Raw genomic sequence first — 20,148 nt, forward strand, 5'->3', positions numbered from 1 at the left:
ATTTGACCCTTCTGACACATCTCTACATAAGATTAACTATTAATAATGGTGCATGTGGAATGTAACATTAAAAGCAACAGCACGAGTGCCTTCAGTGATGAGTTTGGTGGACTTTAGAGAGGTTTGGGAACATTTATAATGCTTATTGAAAACACAAATATAAATTAAACTTCAAAATGTAAGTTTTGGCTTTACAAGTCAGTTTTCTGTGTGAAGAAATTTAAAACCAATTCAAAAATATAATTTGTATAACAATATTCCAGTGTAGCAATAATAATAATATTTTGTGAACTGTAAATCGGTAAAAACTACTTGGTGCCGTGATACTTTCACAAAAAAAGTATTGCGACAAAAAGGTATTGTGGTTTATTATAGTACTTTTTAGTAAATTCTTAGAATGGACATGTAATGACAGATAATGTGTTTCTTTTTTTCAGTTTTCTGTAAACTTGTTCAGGACTCTTCCGCCCTCTTCCAATCCTACGGGAGCAGAGTTTGACCCTGAAGAGGATGAACCCACTCTGGAGGCCGCTTGGCCCCACCTGCAGGTGTGTGTGGATCTTCATATTATCATAACACTAGTCGTCTACCCGGTCCATCATGAAGTTTGCAATATCAGCGTTCTAAATTCGGCTCTAAAAGCCCTGTCATATTTCTAAAAATCTTTAGTGTATTAGTGATGCACGATAATGGTTAAACTGATAATGATGATTATTTTGCTCAAAAACTGTAATCATGATTAATATCCAGATATTCCAGAGAAAGATGAGTTAACACACACACACACATATTAATATATATTTATAAAATAATTATCAAAAGGGGTAAAGTAATAAAGGCCATTTCACTTCACGTAATATGCCTGTAGATGGCCCATGGACTTCATTTAACCAACTACGACAGCTTCATTAAAATGGAAAATCAATACAAAAAACGATGGCTCCAAATCTTAATTCCAATAATTACAAATGTTAAATTTTTACTTTCTATTGGATCACAGAGGTTGCATTTTTGGAATGAAATTCGAAATTCATGTTTGGATTTATTACAGTTTGAGACAGAGAAGGTTCACTCGCAGATTTAGTAGCTGGAAATCACACACCCGGCCTCGTGAACACAGATTGGTTGTGTGACCCTTTCATTCTAGCAGAATTTCACAATGGACATCGCTAAACTTACACGTATATGTTTGTCGGTGTTGTCAGATCATCAGCGCTCTTTTGCAGCCCAGAGAAAGCATGTGCGCAAGGTTGCCAGGTAGAGAAGATTAAGTAGAACATTGGACAGAAAACATATCCTTTTAAGATTAAAGCTCAGTTTGGGTGATTGATGCTCTTGACATCTGGCAACCTCAAGCAGGAAAGATAGTGGAGGCTCCTTACCAATGCAAGATATCGAGAGAAGCAGATGTCATTATCACAATTAAAACACGATTAATCGTGCAGCCCTATAGTGTATGTTAAAGTTTGGTAGTGGTTCTTGGTGGTTGATGTGCATTTTTTACATTATGTAAATTCAAAGACAGCATCACCATGTGTCCTTTGCGATTAATCTCATATTTTTCCCTGAACTCAGTGCAATGCATATCCAAGATAGACGAAGCAAGAGGATTTGGAATATAAAAATATCATTCAGTACAAAATAGTGTGGATAAAAATTGTTTAGTCGAATTAAAATTGACTTTATATTAGTGTTATAATTTGAAGTTGTTAGATTTATCACTATGCTAAAGTCAAAATCAAGTGCAGAGCACTATTTGTGTGGGTCACAGAGTTGCTGCCTATGTTGTGCATTGCATTCCAGTCACTTCTGTGGTTCCCTGCCGGCTTGAGTGCAGCAAGGCAGCTCATTGGGTTTTGGTGTCTGTCTCAAATGATTAAAAAATCAATTTTTGCAAGAACTGACAGCATTTATTGTTATACCTGACAGATGCATTCATCATATATTAATCTTTATTATATCTCTTATTCTCTCCCCCTCTTTCTCTCTTCTTCAGCTGGTTTATGAATTCTTCTTAAGATTCCTTGAGTCACCTGACTTCCAGCCCAATGTTGCCAAAAAATACATCGACCAAAAGTTTGTAATGTCGGTGAGTGTCCTTTCTTCTGATCTACATCATCATCATGGTTTGTCTTCATCAGCACACAATCAGAGGAATATAAACACTCCCTCTGTTGTGAGGGTCAGTAAGGAAACTGAGGCCAGCTGCAGCTAAAGGTAGTGTTCAGCACTTGCCGCTGTAGAATACTAAGTCAAGTTTAAAGCAAGGGTAGATCATCATGTTAATATCTATTTGTGCTAGTGATGTCCCGATCAAGTTTTTTGGGCCCCCCGATCCGATCCCAGTCATTGAATACCGAGTATCTACCTTGTCCTGATCCAATACTTGTGTTTTCCTAGTGCTTGGTGCACACTTCAAGTACATTAAAGTTATTAAAGTCAATTCAATATACAGGACCATGCACTACGGAGAAATGCATTTGCTACAATGTAAAGTAGTGAGTGTACAGCTTGTATAACAGTGTAAATTTGCTGTCCCCTCAAAATAACTCAACACACAGCCATTCATGTCTAAACCGCTGGCAACAAAAGTGAGTACACTCCTAAGTGAAAATGTCCAAATTAGGCCCAAAGTGTCAATATTTTGTGTGACCACCATTATTTTCCAGCACTGCCTTAAGCCTCTTGGGCATGAAGTTCACCAGAGCTGCACAGGTTGCCACTGGAGTCCTCTTCCATGACGACATCACGGAGCTGCTGGATGTTAGAGACCTTGCGCTCCTCCACCTTCCGCTTGAGGACGCCCCACACATGCTCAATAGGGTTTAGGTCTGGAGACATGCTTGGCCAGTCCATCACCTTCACCTTCACCCTCAGCTTCTTTAGCAAGGCGGTGGTCATCTTGGAGGTGTGTTTGGGGTCGTTATCATGTTGGGAATACTGCCCTGTGGCCCAGTTTCCGAAGGGAGGGGATCATGCTCTGCTTCAGAATGTCACAGTACATGTTGGCATTCATGGTTCCCTCAATGAACCATAGCTCCCCAGTGCCAGCAGTACTCATGCAGCCCCAGACCATGACACTCCCACCACCATGCTCGACTGCAGGCAAGACACACTTCTCTTTGTACTCCTCACCCGGTTGCCGCCACACACGCTTGACACCATCTGAACCAAATACGTTTATCTTGCTCTCATCAGACCACAGGACATGGTTCCAGTAATCCATGTCTTTAGTCTGCTTGTCTTCAGCAAATTGTTTGCGGGCTTTCTTGTGCATCATCTTTAGAAGAGGCTTCATTCTGGGACGACAGCCATGCAGACCAATTTGATGCAGTGTGTGGCGTATGGCTTCTACCTCTGCAGCAATGCTGGCAGCACTCATACGTCTATTTTGCAAAGCCAACCTTTGGATATGATGCTGAGCATGTGCACTCAACTTCTTCGGTCAACCATGGCGAGGCCTGTTCTGAGTGGAGCCTGTCCTGTTAAACCGCTGTATGGTCATAACCACCGTGCTGCAGCTCAGTTTCAGGGTGTTGGCAGTCTTCTTATAGCCTAGGCCATCTTTATGTAGAGCAACAATTCTTTTTTTCAGATCCTCAGAGAGGTCTTTGCCATGAGGTGCCATGTTGAACTTCCAGTGACCAGTGTGAGAGCGATAACACCAAACTTAACACACCTGCTCCCCATTCACACCTGAGACCTTGAAACACTAACGAGCCACATGACACCCGGGAGGGAAAATGGCTCGTTTGGACCTAATTTGGACATTTTCACTTAGGGGTGTACTCACTTTTGTTGCCAGAGGTTTAGACATTAATGGCTGTGTGTTGAGTTATTTTGAGGGAACAGCAAATTTACACTGTTATACAAGCTGTACACTCACTACTTTACATTGTAGCAAAGTGTCATTTCTTCAGTGTTGTCCCATGAAAAGATATAATAAAATATTTACAAAATGTGAGGGGTGTACTCACTTTTGTGAGATACTGTATGTATGTATGTATGTATGTATGTATGTATGTATGTATGTATGTATGTATGTATGTATGTATTGAAGCTTGACTCACCATTGGGTAGTACATTTTCTATTTAACTCACCAAACTTTGCAAGAACAAAGCAAATTAATAAATTCTATAGAAACATAATATAATTGTAAATGATTAATATTAGTAAACAATCTGTAATAAAATAAGAACAGATGATGAAACTTCAAGAAATAGCACAAAAAACCCAACAGAACAAAGATAATGCGTAATGGCAACAACTTCTCATATAGTCTTACGCCAGATAAAAATAAACCGTAAACAAATGACTTTTGAGGGATAAAAAAAAAAAAGTGTGCATCAAATATGCTTAACAGAAGCTTGAACGTGTGTGACACGCTAGAACAGACCTCATTGGTTCTTGCACGCCACGTGAGTTGATGTTAAATAAAGGATCAGGCTTAGGATAGCCGATACCAATCAGTTAAAAACAACTCTTAATCGGCCTGATTACCAATCCTTGAGATCAGCTCAGGACGTCCCTACTTTGTGCACTTTGGTGGACAGATTTTTTTTTAATGATTATTATTCAAGATGATACTGGTATCTGGAGAGATATCTGGCTTGATGACATATCTAAAAGGAAAGCTGAGATTTAGGTCACAAGCAAATATTTAGTAAATATTTAGTCTCATCGAATGACCAGCTTGTAAAATGTGAAACGTAAATAAACATATGCAAATTTGTATGACATAAAACATTCCGCATTACAACAGCAAGATATTTTTGAATCCTGTTGAGAAAATAGTCGATTCAGGCGTTTACATGCTTTATTTTTTCCTTTTGATCAGATTATATAAGGTCTACACTAACTGTTTACAGGAAGGCTCTTCAGTCCGATTGAGCTGTCAGTCTGATTATAAACGGATTTATTTGGATGCATGTAAACGTAGCTTCTGGGATTGGGTCTCAAAACCCATCTAATGATTGAGCTAATGGGTTCAGTTCACCTTATTTCTTTTCAGCTTCTGGAGCTTTTTGACAGTGAAGACCCCAGAGAGCGGGACTTCCTGAAAACCATCCTGCACAGGATCTATGGAAAGTTCCTGGGGCTGAGAGCCTACGTCCGTCGGCAGATCAACAATATATTCTACAGGCAAGCCGTCCTTTTGCATATGGTTCTTTCGGCTATTGAAATGTTTGAAAGAGTAGATGCAGAAAGTGTGAGCTCTTGGATGCAAGTCTATCTTTGTCCAGAATTCATCCATTGAGCCGATGTCCTTGATCTCACACTATAGGTTTATATACGAGACGGAGCATCACAATGGGATTGCAGAGCTCTTAGAAATCTTAGGAAGGTGAGCATGACCACTATCAGTGTTGCCATGACAAATCTGAAGGGAGGTCTTTCTCTCTTTGCTGAACTAAAAGAACCTGTCCATCACATGACCGATCTCATGTTCTTCCCACAGCATAATTAATGGCTTTGCCCTGCCACTGAAAGAGGAGCACAAAATGTTTCTCATCAGAGTGCTTCTGCCTTTACACAAAGTCAAGTCTCTCAGCGTCTATCACCCACAGGTACGCTTAAGGAAATCTCTTCTGAAGGTATTTCTTCTGAAGGGGGGAGGGGGTTATAAGAAATATGAAATTATATGATTATATGAAAAAATTCCGATGTAAAAATCGAAAAAATTTCAGTAATTGTATTAACTACTGTTAGTTCAAGTCCTAAAATGTGATTGGCTCACTGGTGTTAATCATTTAGTAAAACACTGGGATGTTTCTCTGCTTTTCTCAGTCCACTTATCATTTTAAGCTTCTATTGGGGAGGAAGAAAAATATGCAAACTCAAAATTATGCTGTAGTACTGAATACTGAATGCAAGACTCTGATTACCTGTGGCTGAACAGCACTCTTGCTTGCATGATTTAAAAATAAAGAAATAATATTTGAAATTTTTATTTGATTGCATTTGAGAAAAATTCTGAACCCAAAAAATTAAGCTTCTGTATTTTTAAGGTCACCTTGAGTGCTGTTACTTTACAGCATATTGGAGACCTTTTTGGCAGCTAATGGTTATTTCAGATGTTATTTAACAATTTGAGGTAATGCGTTCAATCATTTCTCTTCATGTTTGACATTAGAACAAGGGCAAGTAGGAAAGCTTTACAGCAACTAATGGGTTTGGTTTAGTTCCACACCATGAGGATGCACCTTTTTTCTAACAAGCTCTTGCATTTCCTCCTCCACAGTGATATTTGAAAGTGAAACACCCATGAATTTTGTATAACCACATGTGAAAGAATTCATATTTACCAGTTTAGTGCTTCATCCAGCATATCGCCCTCCCCTGCCTCACTGTATCCATAGTTTATAAGTATTAGAGGTTATGATGATTTGCATGGTAGGTGTTGCACAGTGTATTAATAGAATTAGGAAGAGCTGTGGCTCAATGTTAGTCATCCTATTATGTTCTTTTTAAGAAAAAAAGTAATTTCCTGTGCTTTCAGCTGGCCTACTGTGTGGTGCAGTTTTTGGAAAAGGACAGCAGCCTCACTGAACCTGTAAGATTTACAGCATTGGCAACTGCCCCGTTTTCTGCCAATATTATTAACATTTCTCTCAAGTATTTTTCTATATAAATTCTTTATCCATGGTGAACTTGAGCTTAACTGGTGCAAAGATGACTTTCTCAGCCATTTGTCTTCCTCTTCTGCATCAGGTGATTATGGGCCTGCTGAAGTTCTGGCCTAAGACCCACAGTCCTAAGGAGGTGATGTTTCTGAATGAACTGGAGGAAATCTTGGATGTCATTGAGCCCTCAGAGTTTGTTAAAGTCATGGAGCCTCTGTTTAGACAGCTGGCCAAGTGTGTGTCAAGTCCACACTTCCAGGTATGAAAGCAATGATCTCGTTCTACCTCTGAACATTGGGTATTATTTACATAATCTTTTAAATATCGTTGATGTCGGGCAGAAACCTTGTATCTCCTTATTTAATCTCTTTTTTTCCCCCATAAATCATTATTATTGGTAACCCTTTACGTCAGTCTGTGGGTTTTGCAAGTATTTAACCCTTGTGCATCCTTATGGAATTTTTTGTCTTTTTCAGTTTAGTTTTTTTGATCACTTTGCCTGTGTTAAGGCTGCATAAAATTTGGCTCAGGTGTGTATTTTTATTGGAATTTCATTATTTCACCCCCATTTCCTTTAAAAAATCTATTTTGCACTAGGTACACAAAATAGTTCCTCTCAGCACCTTTTGGACAAAAAGGTCCGTATTGAAACCCATTAAAACTGTAATTTTTAATTCCAGGGCCATTTAAATATAAAATGATGCAATCTTTAAGAGGCTTTCATTCTGTTGGCAAGGCTTCAAAATGTAAATTTTTACAATTTATTACCAGATGGTGCCCTTTTTTTCAGGTTTGGTCTATAAAGAAAATACTCGCTTTATTCCTGTTTTCTGCCTCGGCATATTATAGAGCCAATTGGATAAATTATGCAGCGATAATTGTGTGGGTGTGTTGATATGGATGTCTGAGTGTGGTTTTTATGTGTGTAATAAAAAAATGTGTGTGTGCTTGATATATTTGAGAGAGAAAAACTCAACTGCAAATCTAAAATCCAACCACTGTGTGCACCAGTGGAGTTTTGCTGGTGTCTAATGGGGAAAATCTGTTACTGCGCCCAAAAAATTTCTTACCGAAAGCTCATTTTTGGAGAAAACATCCTCAAATTTGGAACACAACTTGCTTAGATTTATGGCTTTGAATTTCTCAGTTTAAGAGTTCAATATGTTTCATAAAATATAAATGTTATATAAAATAATGTTCATAAATCATTTTCATAAACTTAAGCCTATATAACTTTCTTTCTTTTTTTACTTTTTACAATTTTTTTACTTCCGCAATAATCTGCCAAGGGTCTTCTTTAAAATGAGACCAGACTTAAGTCTTTGCTCCGAAGCTTCAAATTTTTATGACAGTTTTTTGACACAAACATTTTTGTCCACTCTCCATAATGGACAAAAATGTTCGTGTCAAAAAAAGTCATAAAAATTTGAAGCTTCGAAGCAAAGACTTAAGTTTGGTCTCATTTATGTGTAACGTGTGTCAAAGCTATGTGTAACTTTTTTTAATTGATTCACAACAAGGGTTAAAAGTATTTGGAGCTTGTGACTAAACCTCGTCACTCCATTGGATCCTCAAACTGTCAGTCAAACCTCATAACTCCGCCCGCCTCTATGGTGAATGAAGAGCCGCACACAGTTTGGAGCGTTTCTGCTTGTTTGTAATGCAAGAGTAAATAAAGACCTGGTTCTTTGTGTTTTTATTACAAATGAAACACTATATATAAAGGCTAATGTTTAATGTATTTGAGGAGCGGAGAAGACAGTCTTAGCATTTGTCGTCGAGTCACAGTCAATACTGTCTGAAATATCCTACGCAAAGCACTTCGTCTTTAGTAACATGAGATTTTGGCCAAATGACAGAAAAAACTAAGTGTCCACATAGCCACAGTAAACTTTATAATCTGTAAGTTGATGGTACTGAGATGCACTTACTGCCTCAGATGCGCCCGTTCTAATGACGGACAAAACACGCATGTACGAATTTCGCTGGTCAGAAACCTCGCAACTCCATTTGAGCTTGATTTTGATTAAATGTTCATAACAATGACACATGCAAGTGTCTGAAACCCATAATGAAGACACAATATCAACTTTGACACGTTTTATTGTGTCAATTTTATTTATTATGTTTTATTATTTTTAAAAAGTAGCGTTGTTGGAGATACAAGGTTTCCACCCGACAGCGACGATATGCAGTAACATAAAAAGAGCATTGTAGCATGTTTGAGTGTGATAGCCATTGATCTGTAATGTCATGTGTGTTCCAGGTTGCTGAAAGAGCATTGTATTACTGGAACAATGAGTACATCATGAGCCTGATCAGTGACAATGCTGCCAAGATCCTCCCCATCATGTTTCCCGCTCTCTACAAGAACTCCAAGAGCCACTGGAACAAGTACAGCCACACTCTGACAGATTGTGTTCAGTCACAGTCTGTTTTGTTTTTCTATCAAGACACATCTTTCTCATGATAAATGAACACCTGAAGGAAAGAACGTTCTGTTCAAATGTCTGGAGTAATAATGTGGTGTTTTCTCCTGCAGGACAATCCACGGACTTATCTACAATGCCCTTAAGCTCTTTATGGAGATGAACCAGAAGCTGTTTGATGATTGCACTCAGCAGTACAAGGCTGAGAAGCAGAAGTAAGTGAATGAGGCAAGAAAGAGAGAATACGAGGCGAAAAAAAAAGGTGTACAGATTGTAAAAGGCTTGTTCTGACACAAATTGTTTGAGAAGGTCTTGTCAGCAGTTGTCATTTACTGTCTCAAATCCTAGTGAACTACAAAGAGAGAGACAGCATTTTGGGCATCGAACATGCCCAGAGATGATGTCTAGGTAGGCAGTTCTCTAGATTTTGAGACTCAGTGACTGTCTTTGTTCTCTAAGCAGAATTACTAAGCAAGCTGGTTTTGTTGAGCTAAGCTTGTGGCAGCCACATGTATCCACATATACATACGAGTTGTTTTCTCTGACATATCCTAAACTCTGTGTTTTTTTCCTGTTCTTCCCTAGAGAGAAGTACAAACTTAAGGAACGGGAAGAAATGTGGCATAAAATTGAAGAACTGGCGAAACAGAACCCTCAGGTAAACACCCTCCGCTGCACTCACACTTTTTTAATAGAATTTTATAATGACTTCTCAAGTAACACTGAAGACTTGAGTAATGACTGCTGAATATTCAGCTTTGCCAACACAGGAATACATTACAAAAATATTTTTGATCAAACTATAATGCAGCCTTGGTGAGCATAAGAGAAGATACTGACTGAGCCAAAGCTTTTTGAATGACACAGATACAGTCAAATAGGACGGTCTTATTGACTTAGCGCCAGTTTATCCGGAAGTGACGATTTTGTTCTCTTCGGCTCGCTGGAAGGAAACGGTGCCGACGAAACACAAACGCAGTCATGTTATCATGCTTTCTGAGGCAAATGCTGCTGTTTGGGAGCGCAGTCGTGTAAGACACTTCTGGGAGGGAATTATACTGAACCACTTAGACGACAGACTTTGCTAAGCATTTCAGAATGATCACAACAGCATTCATGCTGTGCAACAAGATTAGTCCAGTTATGCCGTCCCATCGCGCAAATTCACGTGACTTTTTTGATGCACATTTTGGAATATATTCGGTAAATGTGTTTTCATCAGTTTATGCATTATGTTTTGTTATTGGATAAAGAAATCTATCCGACTCAATTGAGTGCATAGGTTTTTTTAATGCACATTTTTTGCATTTATGCGCTTCCAACTGGGTTTTTTTTGTTTTTTATGCGATATCTCAAAATGCACATAAAAATAGGTGGATGGAAACATAGCTAGTGAAGTCATACGTTATAGGTTAAAATTGAGAAATTCATTTATGATCAGATGCACAAGCTTTGTGTGCAGCTAATTTTGTACGTATCCTAATTAAAATTAATCAACTCCAAACTACTCCTGACGAGTTTAATTATCACCACTCATCTCTCTCTGTGCTCTGAGGGCAAACACAAAAAGAACCCACCATTTAATCAGGATGTGATGAGGAATCCTGTGAATGTGTGTTTATCAACCACAAGTTTTGTATTTTCACAGAGTACAAAGGTTCAGCTGCGGCCCGGTCTGGCTCAGGAGGAGGTGAGTCATTTATTTCTGTAACGGAATCGTTATTATTATGCGTTCATCTTACTCTTTGGGTTACTTTCATCTTCCCTACCAAGTTCTGTTTAGATGTAGGGTGGGTGGTATGAAGAAAAATCCTATATGACTAATTCAGTATCACAGTCTTTGCTGGAAACTCAACAAAAATGGTGCATATTTTAATAACCATGCAGTTATGTCTATTTTTGCATAATCCAGTCAATTAAACAAGTGATGCTTACTGCAGAACCAAATGATGTCAAGTGACAGCTCCTCCTCTCTGCACTTAATGGGTGGAGCTTAACCTAATTAGGTTTAGGAATAGGGTGTGGCTCGACTTTCAAGCTCCACCCGTTCACTCTGCAGTGAGCAGCCTCTCATAATTAAATGCTTTAAAAGGTGCTTTGTCTCATCTAATCACGATTTTATTAAAAAATGTTACGTTAAAACTGAGATAGTTCACACTCTGAATTCTGAGCCATATGGATGAGCCATATACAAAGTAAACTAGCTGATAATCACACTTTTGAGCACACATAATTTGAATTCTGTTAATGCTGCAAGTTGCAGGAAACAAAACACTGTGACAACATCCCTTAATAATATATATTCGCTAACACTTTATTTTACAGTGTCCTTGTTACATTTGCTACATGTACTTACCATAGTAATAACAGTAAATGATGCATAATTACATACAACTAACCAAAACCTAATCCTACCCTAACCCTATAGTAAGTACATGTAGTTGCTTAATATTACTCAGTACTTAACCCTTTAGAACCTGAAGCTAAAATAGGTGTTTTTCACACATTTAGATTTTTTTGACTAAAATTCTAAAACAATGTGCTATCTTCATGTGCAAGGTCTCAACTTTTTCAGAAAAAGATTAGCTTTCAACAAATTACAGTTATTGACCATTATTGTGTGTGGTGAGTTTGTAAATAGAATTTAAATTAAAAAAACAAAAACAAAATGAAAATAAATTTACTGATTTTTATTTAGAAAACCCCCCCAGAAAAATCACAAACAAAAGAAACTAACACTTTTAAGTTGAAAAATGAACTATAATATATACATACACATCTTTTTTGTGACATTGGGATGCACAGTTTTCATTTAGGACACTTTTTTTCATACTCGCACACATAAATGCACGCATTCATAGGCACGCACACATACACATGCACACACCACATGCTAAGGTAACTGAAAGAGTAACGGCCATCCGCCTCCCAAGTTTCATTAAAAATCATCCCAATCCCCTCTTCTGCTGTCTACCACTTCTTTCTCAATGTATTTGTTCGTTTCTTTTATTATTTTATGCAATCCAAAACACTCTGACCTGCTGCGCTTCGTATCTCTCTGTTCAAATCCTTCCTTCCCGTGCTGCCAGAAAGCTGCTGTCATTTGCTGACGGATATTGTCGAAAAATAGCTTTATAAAATAAAGTGTAACCTATTTTTCTTGTTCTCCCATGTAAATAACGTAAAGCAGTCCTGCCCAGCAGAGCACATGTATGTTTAGGTGTGAACTAGCTTCATTAATGTGTAAATGGCATGTGTTTGTGTGTATGTGCAGTATATGATGTATAATGAAGGAGGGATGCCATTGTACTCGATGGAGACCGAGACCCCCACAGCCGAGGACATCCAGCTGCTGAAGAAGACTGTGGAAACAGAAGCCTCACAGGTACAGTCAAACACTTGTACATCTTCACAGCAACAAAACATGCCTGTACAGTGGATTGGTGGGTATCGACATGCGAGTTTGTTCTAGAGCATGAGTGCCAAACTCATTGCTAGCTAGAGCGCAATACATGCTCTTTTGGAGCTAATATGGTACACAATTTTGACAACGTGATGCTGCTTTGATAAATAATATTGGGGATTGCTTTTGGCTGGATACATTTTAAGCTTTAATATAAGCCAACTGAAACTAAACATTAACACAAATGTTTGGCCTAAATGAAAGAAACTACAACTAATTTATGGCGCTTTTCCACTACACAGTACCAGCTCGCCTCGACTCGCCTTTGTTTGGTTTTCCACTGTGTAAAAGTTGTACCTGTACCTGCTTCCAGGTACTTTTTTTTCGTATCACCTCCAGCGAGGTTCTGAGCGAGCTGAGGCGATACTAAAATGTGACATGAAAACACGGCAGACTGCTGATTGGTCAGAGAGAATCGTCACTATTCACTGCGTCATCATTGCACGCGCCAGATGGAGTATCCTGAATAAAAAACAGCAAAAACAAAAACAGCATACACTCGATTTCCTCTATTGTCCTGTGTGTGTGGGTAGCGGGTGTGTGTCGCGTAGAAGATTAAGTCACGGCAGTTTCCTGCGGCGTCGCTATGACGACCAGGTACTATTGTGGAGGTACTATCTGCAATGGAAAACGGAGCGAGAGGCGAGTCGAGTTGAGCTGGTACTGGTAATGGAAAAGCGCCATTAGATTACAGGTTTGCTTTTCAGTCCAACAACATGTGTAAATGTATTATATTTAAAGGGTTAGTTCACCCAAAAATGTTTTTTTTTTTTTTTCATTTACTAACCCTCATGTCGTTCCAAACCCGTTAAGACGTTCGCTCATCTTCGGAACACAAATGAAGGTCTATTTGATGAAATCTGAGAGATTTCTGTCCCTCCATTGACAGCTATGCAACTGACACTTTGATGCTTCAAAAAGAGATCGTAAAACTAATCCATATTAATTAAGCGGTTTAGTCTAAATTTTCTGAAGAGACACAATCGCTTTTTTATATGATGAACAGATTGAATTTAGGCTTTTATTCACATATAAACATTCATCGGCGAACATAAACAAATCACGAGAATAAACATCATTGGTTCTTGCGGAAGCTCGAACGTTCTGTGTAAAACGAGAATTAACCTCATTGGTTCTCATACATGCTTGAGCTTCTGTTTACTACAACTGATGTGTGAATTGATAAATGTTTATATGTGAATAAAAGCCTAAAGTCAATCTGTTAATCACATAAAAAAAAGCGATTGTGTCTCTTCAGAAAATTTGGACTAAACTGCTCGATTCATGTGGATTAGTTTTACGATCTCTTAATGAACTTTGTGTCAAAGCGGTAGTTGCGTAGCTTTCAATGGAGGGACAGAAATCTCTCAGATTTCATCAAAAATATCTTCATTTGTGTTCCCAAGATGAACGAAAGTCTTAACAGGTTTGGAACAAACTTATGTTTACTTTGGCCATTAGTCTGGCACTGTCTCAGGAATGTAACTACTTTTCTTTTCAGGGTATGAAAGAAATCAAGAAAGACAAGGTTTTGATGAGGCGAAAGTCTGAGCTGCCGCAGGACGTCTACACTATAAAAGCCCTGGAATCTCACAAGCGAGCGGAGGAGTACCTGACGGCCAACCAAGAAGCCCTCTGACGCGGAAGCCCCGGCACCCTCCACCGCGCCTAAACTGTTCCTCTCGTCTTGGTCCAAAATTGTCGCCTGCTGTAACCCACCTCTCTATTCCTCTGCCTATATCCACACTCCCTCCTCCCTCACTGTTGGAAAGCCCTGTCTGCAAAAGTCCAGTCCACAGAGCAGTGGAGAGCTCCCATGCACTCTTCCTCATCTCCCCAACTCTTTCCCCCATCCATAGATGCTGATCCGCACACCGAAACAGAAGCGACCGCTGGGTTGGTAGAAAGCAAGTGTGGGTTACAAATAATCAAAGTATGCTCTTGTTGTGGTTGCGTTGTTTTTCTCTCCACACTTTATGTTGCCCACTTTATGCTGTCTCCATTTGTCCGCATGTTCCCTATCCCGTTTTTACCGCTGCTTGAGAGCTTCTCCTGTTTTCCCATCACTGCCTCTGCGAATCTGTCGTGTCTGCAATGAAGGGGCCACACTTAACTAAACGAATCATGTTACTGGAGATGTGGAGATGGACACCCTGTCCTGGATTTTAGATGGTATGGATGATCGCCAAACGGGAGTGAATCAGGGTTATTCTTGATGTCATACAAAGAACTAACTAGTGAAACGTGTTTCTTACAAAACAAGCTTTATGAATTAAACATGCAAGTTTGAGATTTCAACTCGCATGGGATTGTGAATCTGTTTCAGATGCTTTCCTAGACAGGTCTGTTCGTACATCTGAGATGGGACTTTGTTTCTCCATCGAGACCTGGTGCTGTAAATGTTTCAGGTAGTCATCTGAAGTCATTTTTTAGATCTAAGACCATGACCACACATTTTGAAGAGATTGACCTAGTGATTGTGTTAATGATCATGATCAGCAACAACAAGAAAAAAGTAAGGAGGCTTTGTGGAAGCAATCACCTCTATATCCAGCACCAGCAGAGCGCTTGATGAAAATGCTGTAAAAGTAGTATACAGTCCGTTTACAGTCGCATAAAAGAATGTGATCTAAACGCATGCACCAATGGCCTATTGGTCCACACTCCTCTAATCTTTGTATGCATCTATTTTAGTTTCATTTTTAGACTTAAACCTCTTCAACAGATTCCCATGAAATCGCAATGTGCTTTTTTTCACCTCCTAGCTTTTGTAAGTTGACTTGTTTTGCTTCATAGGTTTCTGTGATTTTATAAAAAACTAGACGAGAACGAAAAAACAAACTCCCGTTGAACCTTTAAAAACGGAAACCGTTAAAGATCGGGAACTACCGTCCTGTCCAAGATAGTCTCATTTCGTTGCTGTTTTCACTTTAAAGCGCCAAAGCAATATTTTTTTCCAGGTATTAGAACGGTAAAGAAAAACATCCACTGATCTAGTGTACGATCAAGCGCTATACAATCCTCCTTATAGGACTATATACTTAAAAGAGAAAAGATACTCGCTTACCTGTCCAGGCTTAATATATGGAAAAGCGACAGCTTGCGATTGCGACTACTTGTGTACTGTATATTGTCATGTATATTGCTTACGATTGTACCCTTGCCCTTCAGTATTCCCTCTTTCTGCCCCAACTTCATCTTTTCTTTAGTTCTGTTTGCTTGAATGACTTCATTCTGATGCATGATGTCCCCTCTCTGTTGTAAAGGTCTGTCCCGTGAAGTGTCACTTCGATCATTCCAATAGTGAGGGAACATTTACTCCTCCTACAAGCTGCTGGACAACGCAACACTTTATCGCTATCCAGTGTGCAGCTCAAGCTCCCGCCGTGAATTCAAGCTGCTACACTTTTTCCATCGTTCCAAACGTGTGCATATGTTTCGACTCATGCTATTACAGCTTATAGTATGCAGTGCAGAGGTGAAGTCTTTAAATCATTAGCTGTTTGAAGTGTCGTTACATCACCTCAGCCTATCAGTGTACGGGAATGACTTGTCCATGCAATCAAGAGCATGAATTGCCAACCTAGCTGCCTCTAAATAGACCAAAACATTCCAGAAACAATCAGAGGCAACTTCACTCTTGAACGCAGCATGATTCCTGCCTCAATGCAGTTTGACCGGCGAATGGGGCTCGTGTTCAGCTTGTCCGGCAGCAACAACAAAACCGAGGGAAATTAAGAAAGTATGGGTCTCTCCACACTCACCCTTTCCCCCCTCCTCTTCTCCCAGCCCTCCTTCCCAAGTCTGACACTAATCTTAAGCTGCTTTCCAGGTCATATGTACATATGTTGTACTTTAATTAGGTTGAGCATTACATAGTATGAAAGTCATATTTTGTACAGATGTTCATGTATGTACAGAACAACAATAAAGAAACACAAAAGACGTGACGGCCAGTTGTGTTGCTCAAGCCATGTGAAATACATAAAGGATTAGTCACTCATTGCACATTGTCAATCAGATTAATGGATTTTTTTGTGACTTAAACGGCACATAACTTGAGATGCACCATTACATGTTTATACTGTCATACAAAAGCAACCACTAAATCTCGCCAAACTTCACTTTACAAAAAAATAATCAAGCAAAAGAACATACTGCATAATTAACACAACTCCTTTGGGAAAAGGCTGAAATATGTCTGGGTGTTTTCAGGACAATTTTTGCCAACTCTGTAACTGAATAATCAAAAAGTTCAAAGCAATTTAAAAGGTAAACTATTAAATTTCCTCTTTAAGAATTCCACAGTTGGTATAAACCACAGTTAGGGTGATAAATGTGCCTTTTGGTTTGACTGAGATGAGCAAATGTCAGAAGGTCCTCTAGCGTTTATGCAGTATGAGAAGTGTCGAGGCCGAGGCGAGGCTTCACTTGCGCTCCAGTCTCAGGCCTGCAGAGCTTTGTCTGGTCTGGAGCGTCTGCTGGACCATGTCCTTCCACTGGTCGTCTGAGATCTCCTGGGCCCAGGCAGGGATTCCCAGTGTCGGAAGATTGATGGCCGCCATGGTCCTTTTCACCAGCTCCACGTGATCTGTGAACACAAACAAGAACATTTCAACGTTGGTTAATATTAGCACTTTTTAAATGCATCTATATTACTATAAGATAATGGATATTTTAAAGTACTCATTTATTTAGATTACCTTTGCCGTCATCTAATGATCACTTTATGTCTTCTAAAACACTAACAATTAAATAACTCAAATAATATAATTTATGGGCACATTTTTTTAAATATTTTTTCATGCTGCACATTATAATGGTGTGATGGTTAAATTCACTTGAAGTATTACATTTTAGTATTTTATTTTAAATTTATTTAAGGAAAATAGTGTAGAATTTAAATACTGGATATTTATAGGGCATAACATGAAAGCAATCTGTATGTTAGACTAATAACATGCATACTTTAGCCAAGGTTTAATCCTCATTCCACCTGTTAATTTGTGTATATTTTCTTTTTTAAAGTTAAAGTTAAATCTACCGGTTTGTGTACTGCTAGTATTAATCTGTATTATTTATAACGTCCATTTAAAAATGTGTCAAATTTATTTGAATAGTGATTTTCATAATTCACATGGTTTCAAAGCAGCTTTGCAGAAAATCGTGATGTTAATGTTTATATTATTCATTGATTATAATCTCATTAGGCAGATTAGAGCTGTGCAATGATGTAGTTTACATTTTGTGGTTATAAAAGCAATCAAGCAGTTGAGATTTACTAAATGGTATATACTGCTTTATGTGAGTGTACTGATAAAGTTGGATATATTTCAACTTTATAACCATGGTTATAATGGATGACTTCATTCATATCCAAACTTAATTTTTTTAAGGCCAACTGCATTGATTAAGGTGATGAGATTTTAGTCCAACACACTGACAGAGGAGTAATGAAACAATAAGTGACATGATGACAGTGTATCAGTGTTGTGACCCAAATGTAAAGTCAGTTCTCATGCTTACCTGCATCCATGGGAATGGACACCTGACTTCTACAGGCAGCAGCTCCTTCGGGATCCTCCTCTTCATCGCTGTCAGGAGGAGGCTGGGGAAGGAACAGACCCATGGCCTGCAAAATGTGGATGAAGATCAGATTTCAGCAAGACAATTCAAATGTAATGAAACCAAGCAACTAGAGGGGAAAACCACACTTGCTGAGCAGAAAGATGAGGATCTTGAGGATGAGGATCACCCTAAAGAGCTCTCCTGTACCTCTATTCTGTCCTGGACCTCCTGGAGCTGCTCTGCAGCGCTCGCCTCATCGGCTGGCTCTGTGTGTGAGCTGTTCATCCCGTCTGGGTCTTGGTTCAGAGGCTGGTAATAATACCCAGCACTGTCCTCGTCCCCAGCATTGTCCTCGTCCTCCTCCATGTCCTCCCCGCTCCACTCCTCCGGCACTGCGGTGTCTAAAGGCCGGTCCTGCACCACATCCTCCTCGGAGTTCGGTAAGATTCTCTCGGGACCCATCTCTCGGGCCCTCGCCACTTCCATTCACTGGCTGCTAACACACACAGACGCGTGTGAGAGAAAATAGTGTGTGTTATATGGAGTAAAACATCCAACTGTCAACGTAAGCTTAGGCTATGAAATCATGCTAGGTCATATGCACTTACAATTCCAGGGTATTAACTAATGAATGCGACTGTTCACCATGCAGAAAATGAGCTCAGGTCATTTCCTGTTACCTGTTTTCTTCTGTCGAGCTCTTTTATCCAAATGTTTTGAGCAGATGTATGTGTATCTGGAGAGCTGTTATTTGCTTCCGGTCCTGCGCAGAAGCAGAACTGCGCATTGATTGCGTCATGATACATCGACGAGCTAGCTAAGCGATTAAATGTGTACATAAAAATAAATAAATAAAGGTGTACATGAAAATACCAGATTTTTATGTTTTTTCATTTTTTTCATTTTGATGCTTCATAATTTATTTACGTTATTAATCCATGTGTTTATTCTATACTTTGTATTAATGTCGAGATATGAATGTTGTCTCTGTTACTGTATCTATTCTGAAATAAAAATGTATATGTAAATGTATAAAGTAATAGAAATTAAATCTTTTGAGTAAAAAAGATTGAGTAAAACCCTGTCAGACAGTTTTTTTTTCCTTTTTTATATTATTTTTCTTTTTTATATTATTCCCATTCAGTGCTGTTTGTTTAATATGTAGTAAATAAATAAAAAGTAAATTAAATAAAAAAAACAATTAAATGCAATTAATTAAAAAAATATGCAATCATTCAATTTGACTCATTAGAATCAATTTTTTGATTTTGACTCGCAAAATTGTAACCTTATTTTATATATATATATATATATATATATATATATATATATATATATATATATATATATATATATTGGCCTATATTACATCAGATTTGGAAAATTACAAACTAACGAGTCATAAATCCTAAAGATTAACAATTTATTTGCGTATTGTTTATTTTCGTTTAGGAAATTTCCTTTATAAATGATAATAATTGTATCTTGGTGTACATGTGTATTATTGTTTAATAGATAAACAAGTAAATATATACATCTATGAGGAGGACAAATAATTGTAAAAGAAATTAAAACATTTAAGTAATAATGGTAAATAATTGCATCATGAAGTATTGCGTTGATATGGAAGCCCTGCTGCACATAGACATAATAAATACATGTATTTGGTATTTATGATATCTAAGCTGCTGCATGTGTGAATATGACCACCGGGTGGCGCGCGCCTCTCCGTGACGTGTGAGTTTTAGCGGGAAACGAACGAATGACCTGCAGTTTGTCTGAACTTCCCGTCAAAGTTGTAACGCGCTTTTCGCTGTTATCGAGAAACTCACACGTGTGTTATTGACGAGGGACGAGGACCTTTGCTCAGAATGAACATATACTTTTGTGGAAGTATCCGAGGAGGGAGACAGGACTTGCACGTTTACCAGAGAATAGTGAAGAAATTACAGCAGTATGGCAAGGTTTTAACAGAGCACATCAGCTATGACAGTCTGTCTGAAAAGGGTGATTCACTTTTACTCTCTTTCTCTCATAGTTGCGCTATTTATCCATTTCATATTG

At 38.5% G+C, this 20,148-nt stretch overlaps 3 protein-coding genes across 7 annotated transcripts in view; 2 read left to right on the top strand and 1 right to left on the bottom strand.

The window, feature by feature from the left end:
- Nucleotides 1–16,466, top strand: part of ppp2r5d (protein phosphatase 2, regulatory subunit B', delta) — a 52,694-nt gene extending 36,228 nt beyond the window's left edge. Inside the window, exons 5-18 of one of the 2 annotated variants that reach the window (XM_082154615.1) lie at nt 438–548; nt 1,997–2,089; nt 5,013–5,143; nt 5,286–5,345; nt 5,460–5,568; nt 6,501–6,554; nt 6,713–6,883; nt 8,891–9,018; nt 9,167–9,268; nt 9,402–9,461; nt 9,639–9,711; nt 10,702–10,743; nt 12,328–12,438; nt 14,018–16,466. In XM_082154615.1, the coding sequence (XP_082010741.1) occupies nt 438–548; nt 1,997–2,089; nt 5,013–5,143; nt 5,286–5,345; nt 5,460–5,568; nt 6,501–6,554; nt 6,713–6,883; nt 8,891–9,018; nt 9,167–9,268; nt 9,402–9,461; nt 9,639–9,711; nt 10,702–10,743; nt 12,328–12,438; nt 14,018–14,155 (1,383 nt within the window). In that variant the 3' untranslated portion in view covers nt 14,156–16,466. The remainder of the gene's footprint in view (nt 1–437; nt 549–1,996; nt 2,090–5,012; nt 5,144–5,285; nt 5,346–5,459; nt 5,569–6,500; nt 6,555–6,712; nt 6,884–8,890; nt 9,019–9,166; nt 9,269–9,401; nt 9,462–9,638; nt 9,712–10,701; nt 10,744–12,327; nt 12,439–14,017) is intronic. The other variant, XM_082154616.1, reaches the window with a different exon arrangement.
- Nucleotides 16,350–18,885, bottom strand: mea1 (male-enhanced antigen 1). Of its 4 annotated transcripts, none has more exons than XM_082154665.1 (4): nt 18,765–18,885; nt 18,292–18,577; nt 18,043–18,148; nt 16,350–17,107 (listed from the first exon to the last, which is right to left on the bottom strand). In XM_082154665.1, the coding sequence occupies exons 2-4, from the start codon at nt 18,568–18,570 to the stop codon at nt 16,944–16,946; spliced, it is 549 nt and encodes a 182-aa protein (XP_082010791.1). In that variant the 5' UTR covers nt 18,571–18,577; nt 18,765–18,885; the 3' UTR covers nt 16,350–16,943. The 4 variants fall into 4 exon arrangements, with proteins under 4 accessions (XP_082010791.1, XP_082010790.1, XP_082010789.1 ...); XM_082154664.1 differs by having other exon boundaries at nt 18,292–18,580; nt 18,765–18,880; XM_082154663.1 differs by having other exon boundaries at nt 18,292–18,580; nt 18,693–18,868.
- A 961-nt stretch (nt 18,886–19,846) lies between these two features.
- Nucleotides 19,847–20,148, top strand: part of dnph1 (2'-deoxynucleoside 5'-phosphate N-hydrolase 1) — a 3,197-nt gene continuing 2,895 nt past the window's right edge. The window contains exon 1 of the mRNA XM_082153874.1: nt 19,847–20,091. Within this exon, the coding sequence (XP_082010000.1) occupies nt 19,956–20,091 (136 nt within the window). The 5' untranslated portion in view covers nt 19,847–19,955. The remainder of the gene's footprint in view (nt 20,092–20,148) is intronic.

This window comes from Leuciscus leuciscus, assembly GCF_965113295.1.
Source record: "Leuciscus leuciscus genome assembly, chromosome: 22".
Taxonomy (NCBI): domain Eukaryota; kingdom Metazoa; phylum Chordata; class Actinopteri; order Cypriniformes; family Leuciscidae; genus Leuciscus; species Leuciscus leuciscus.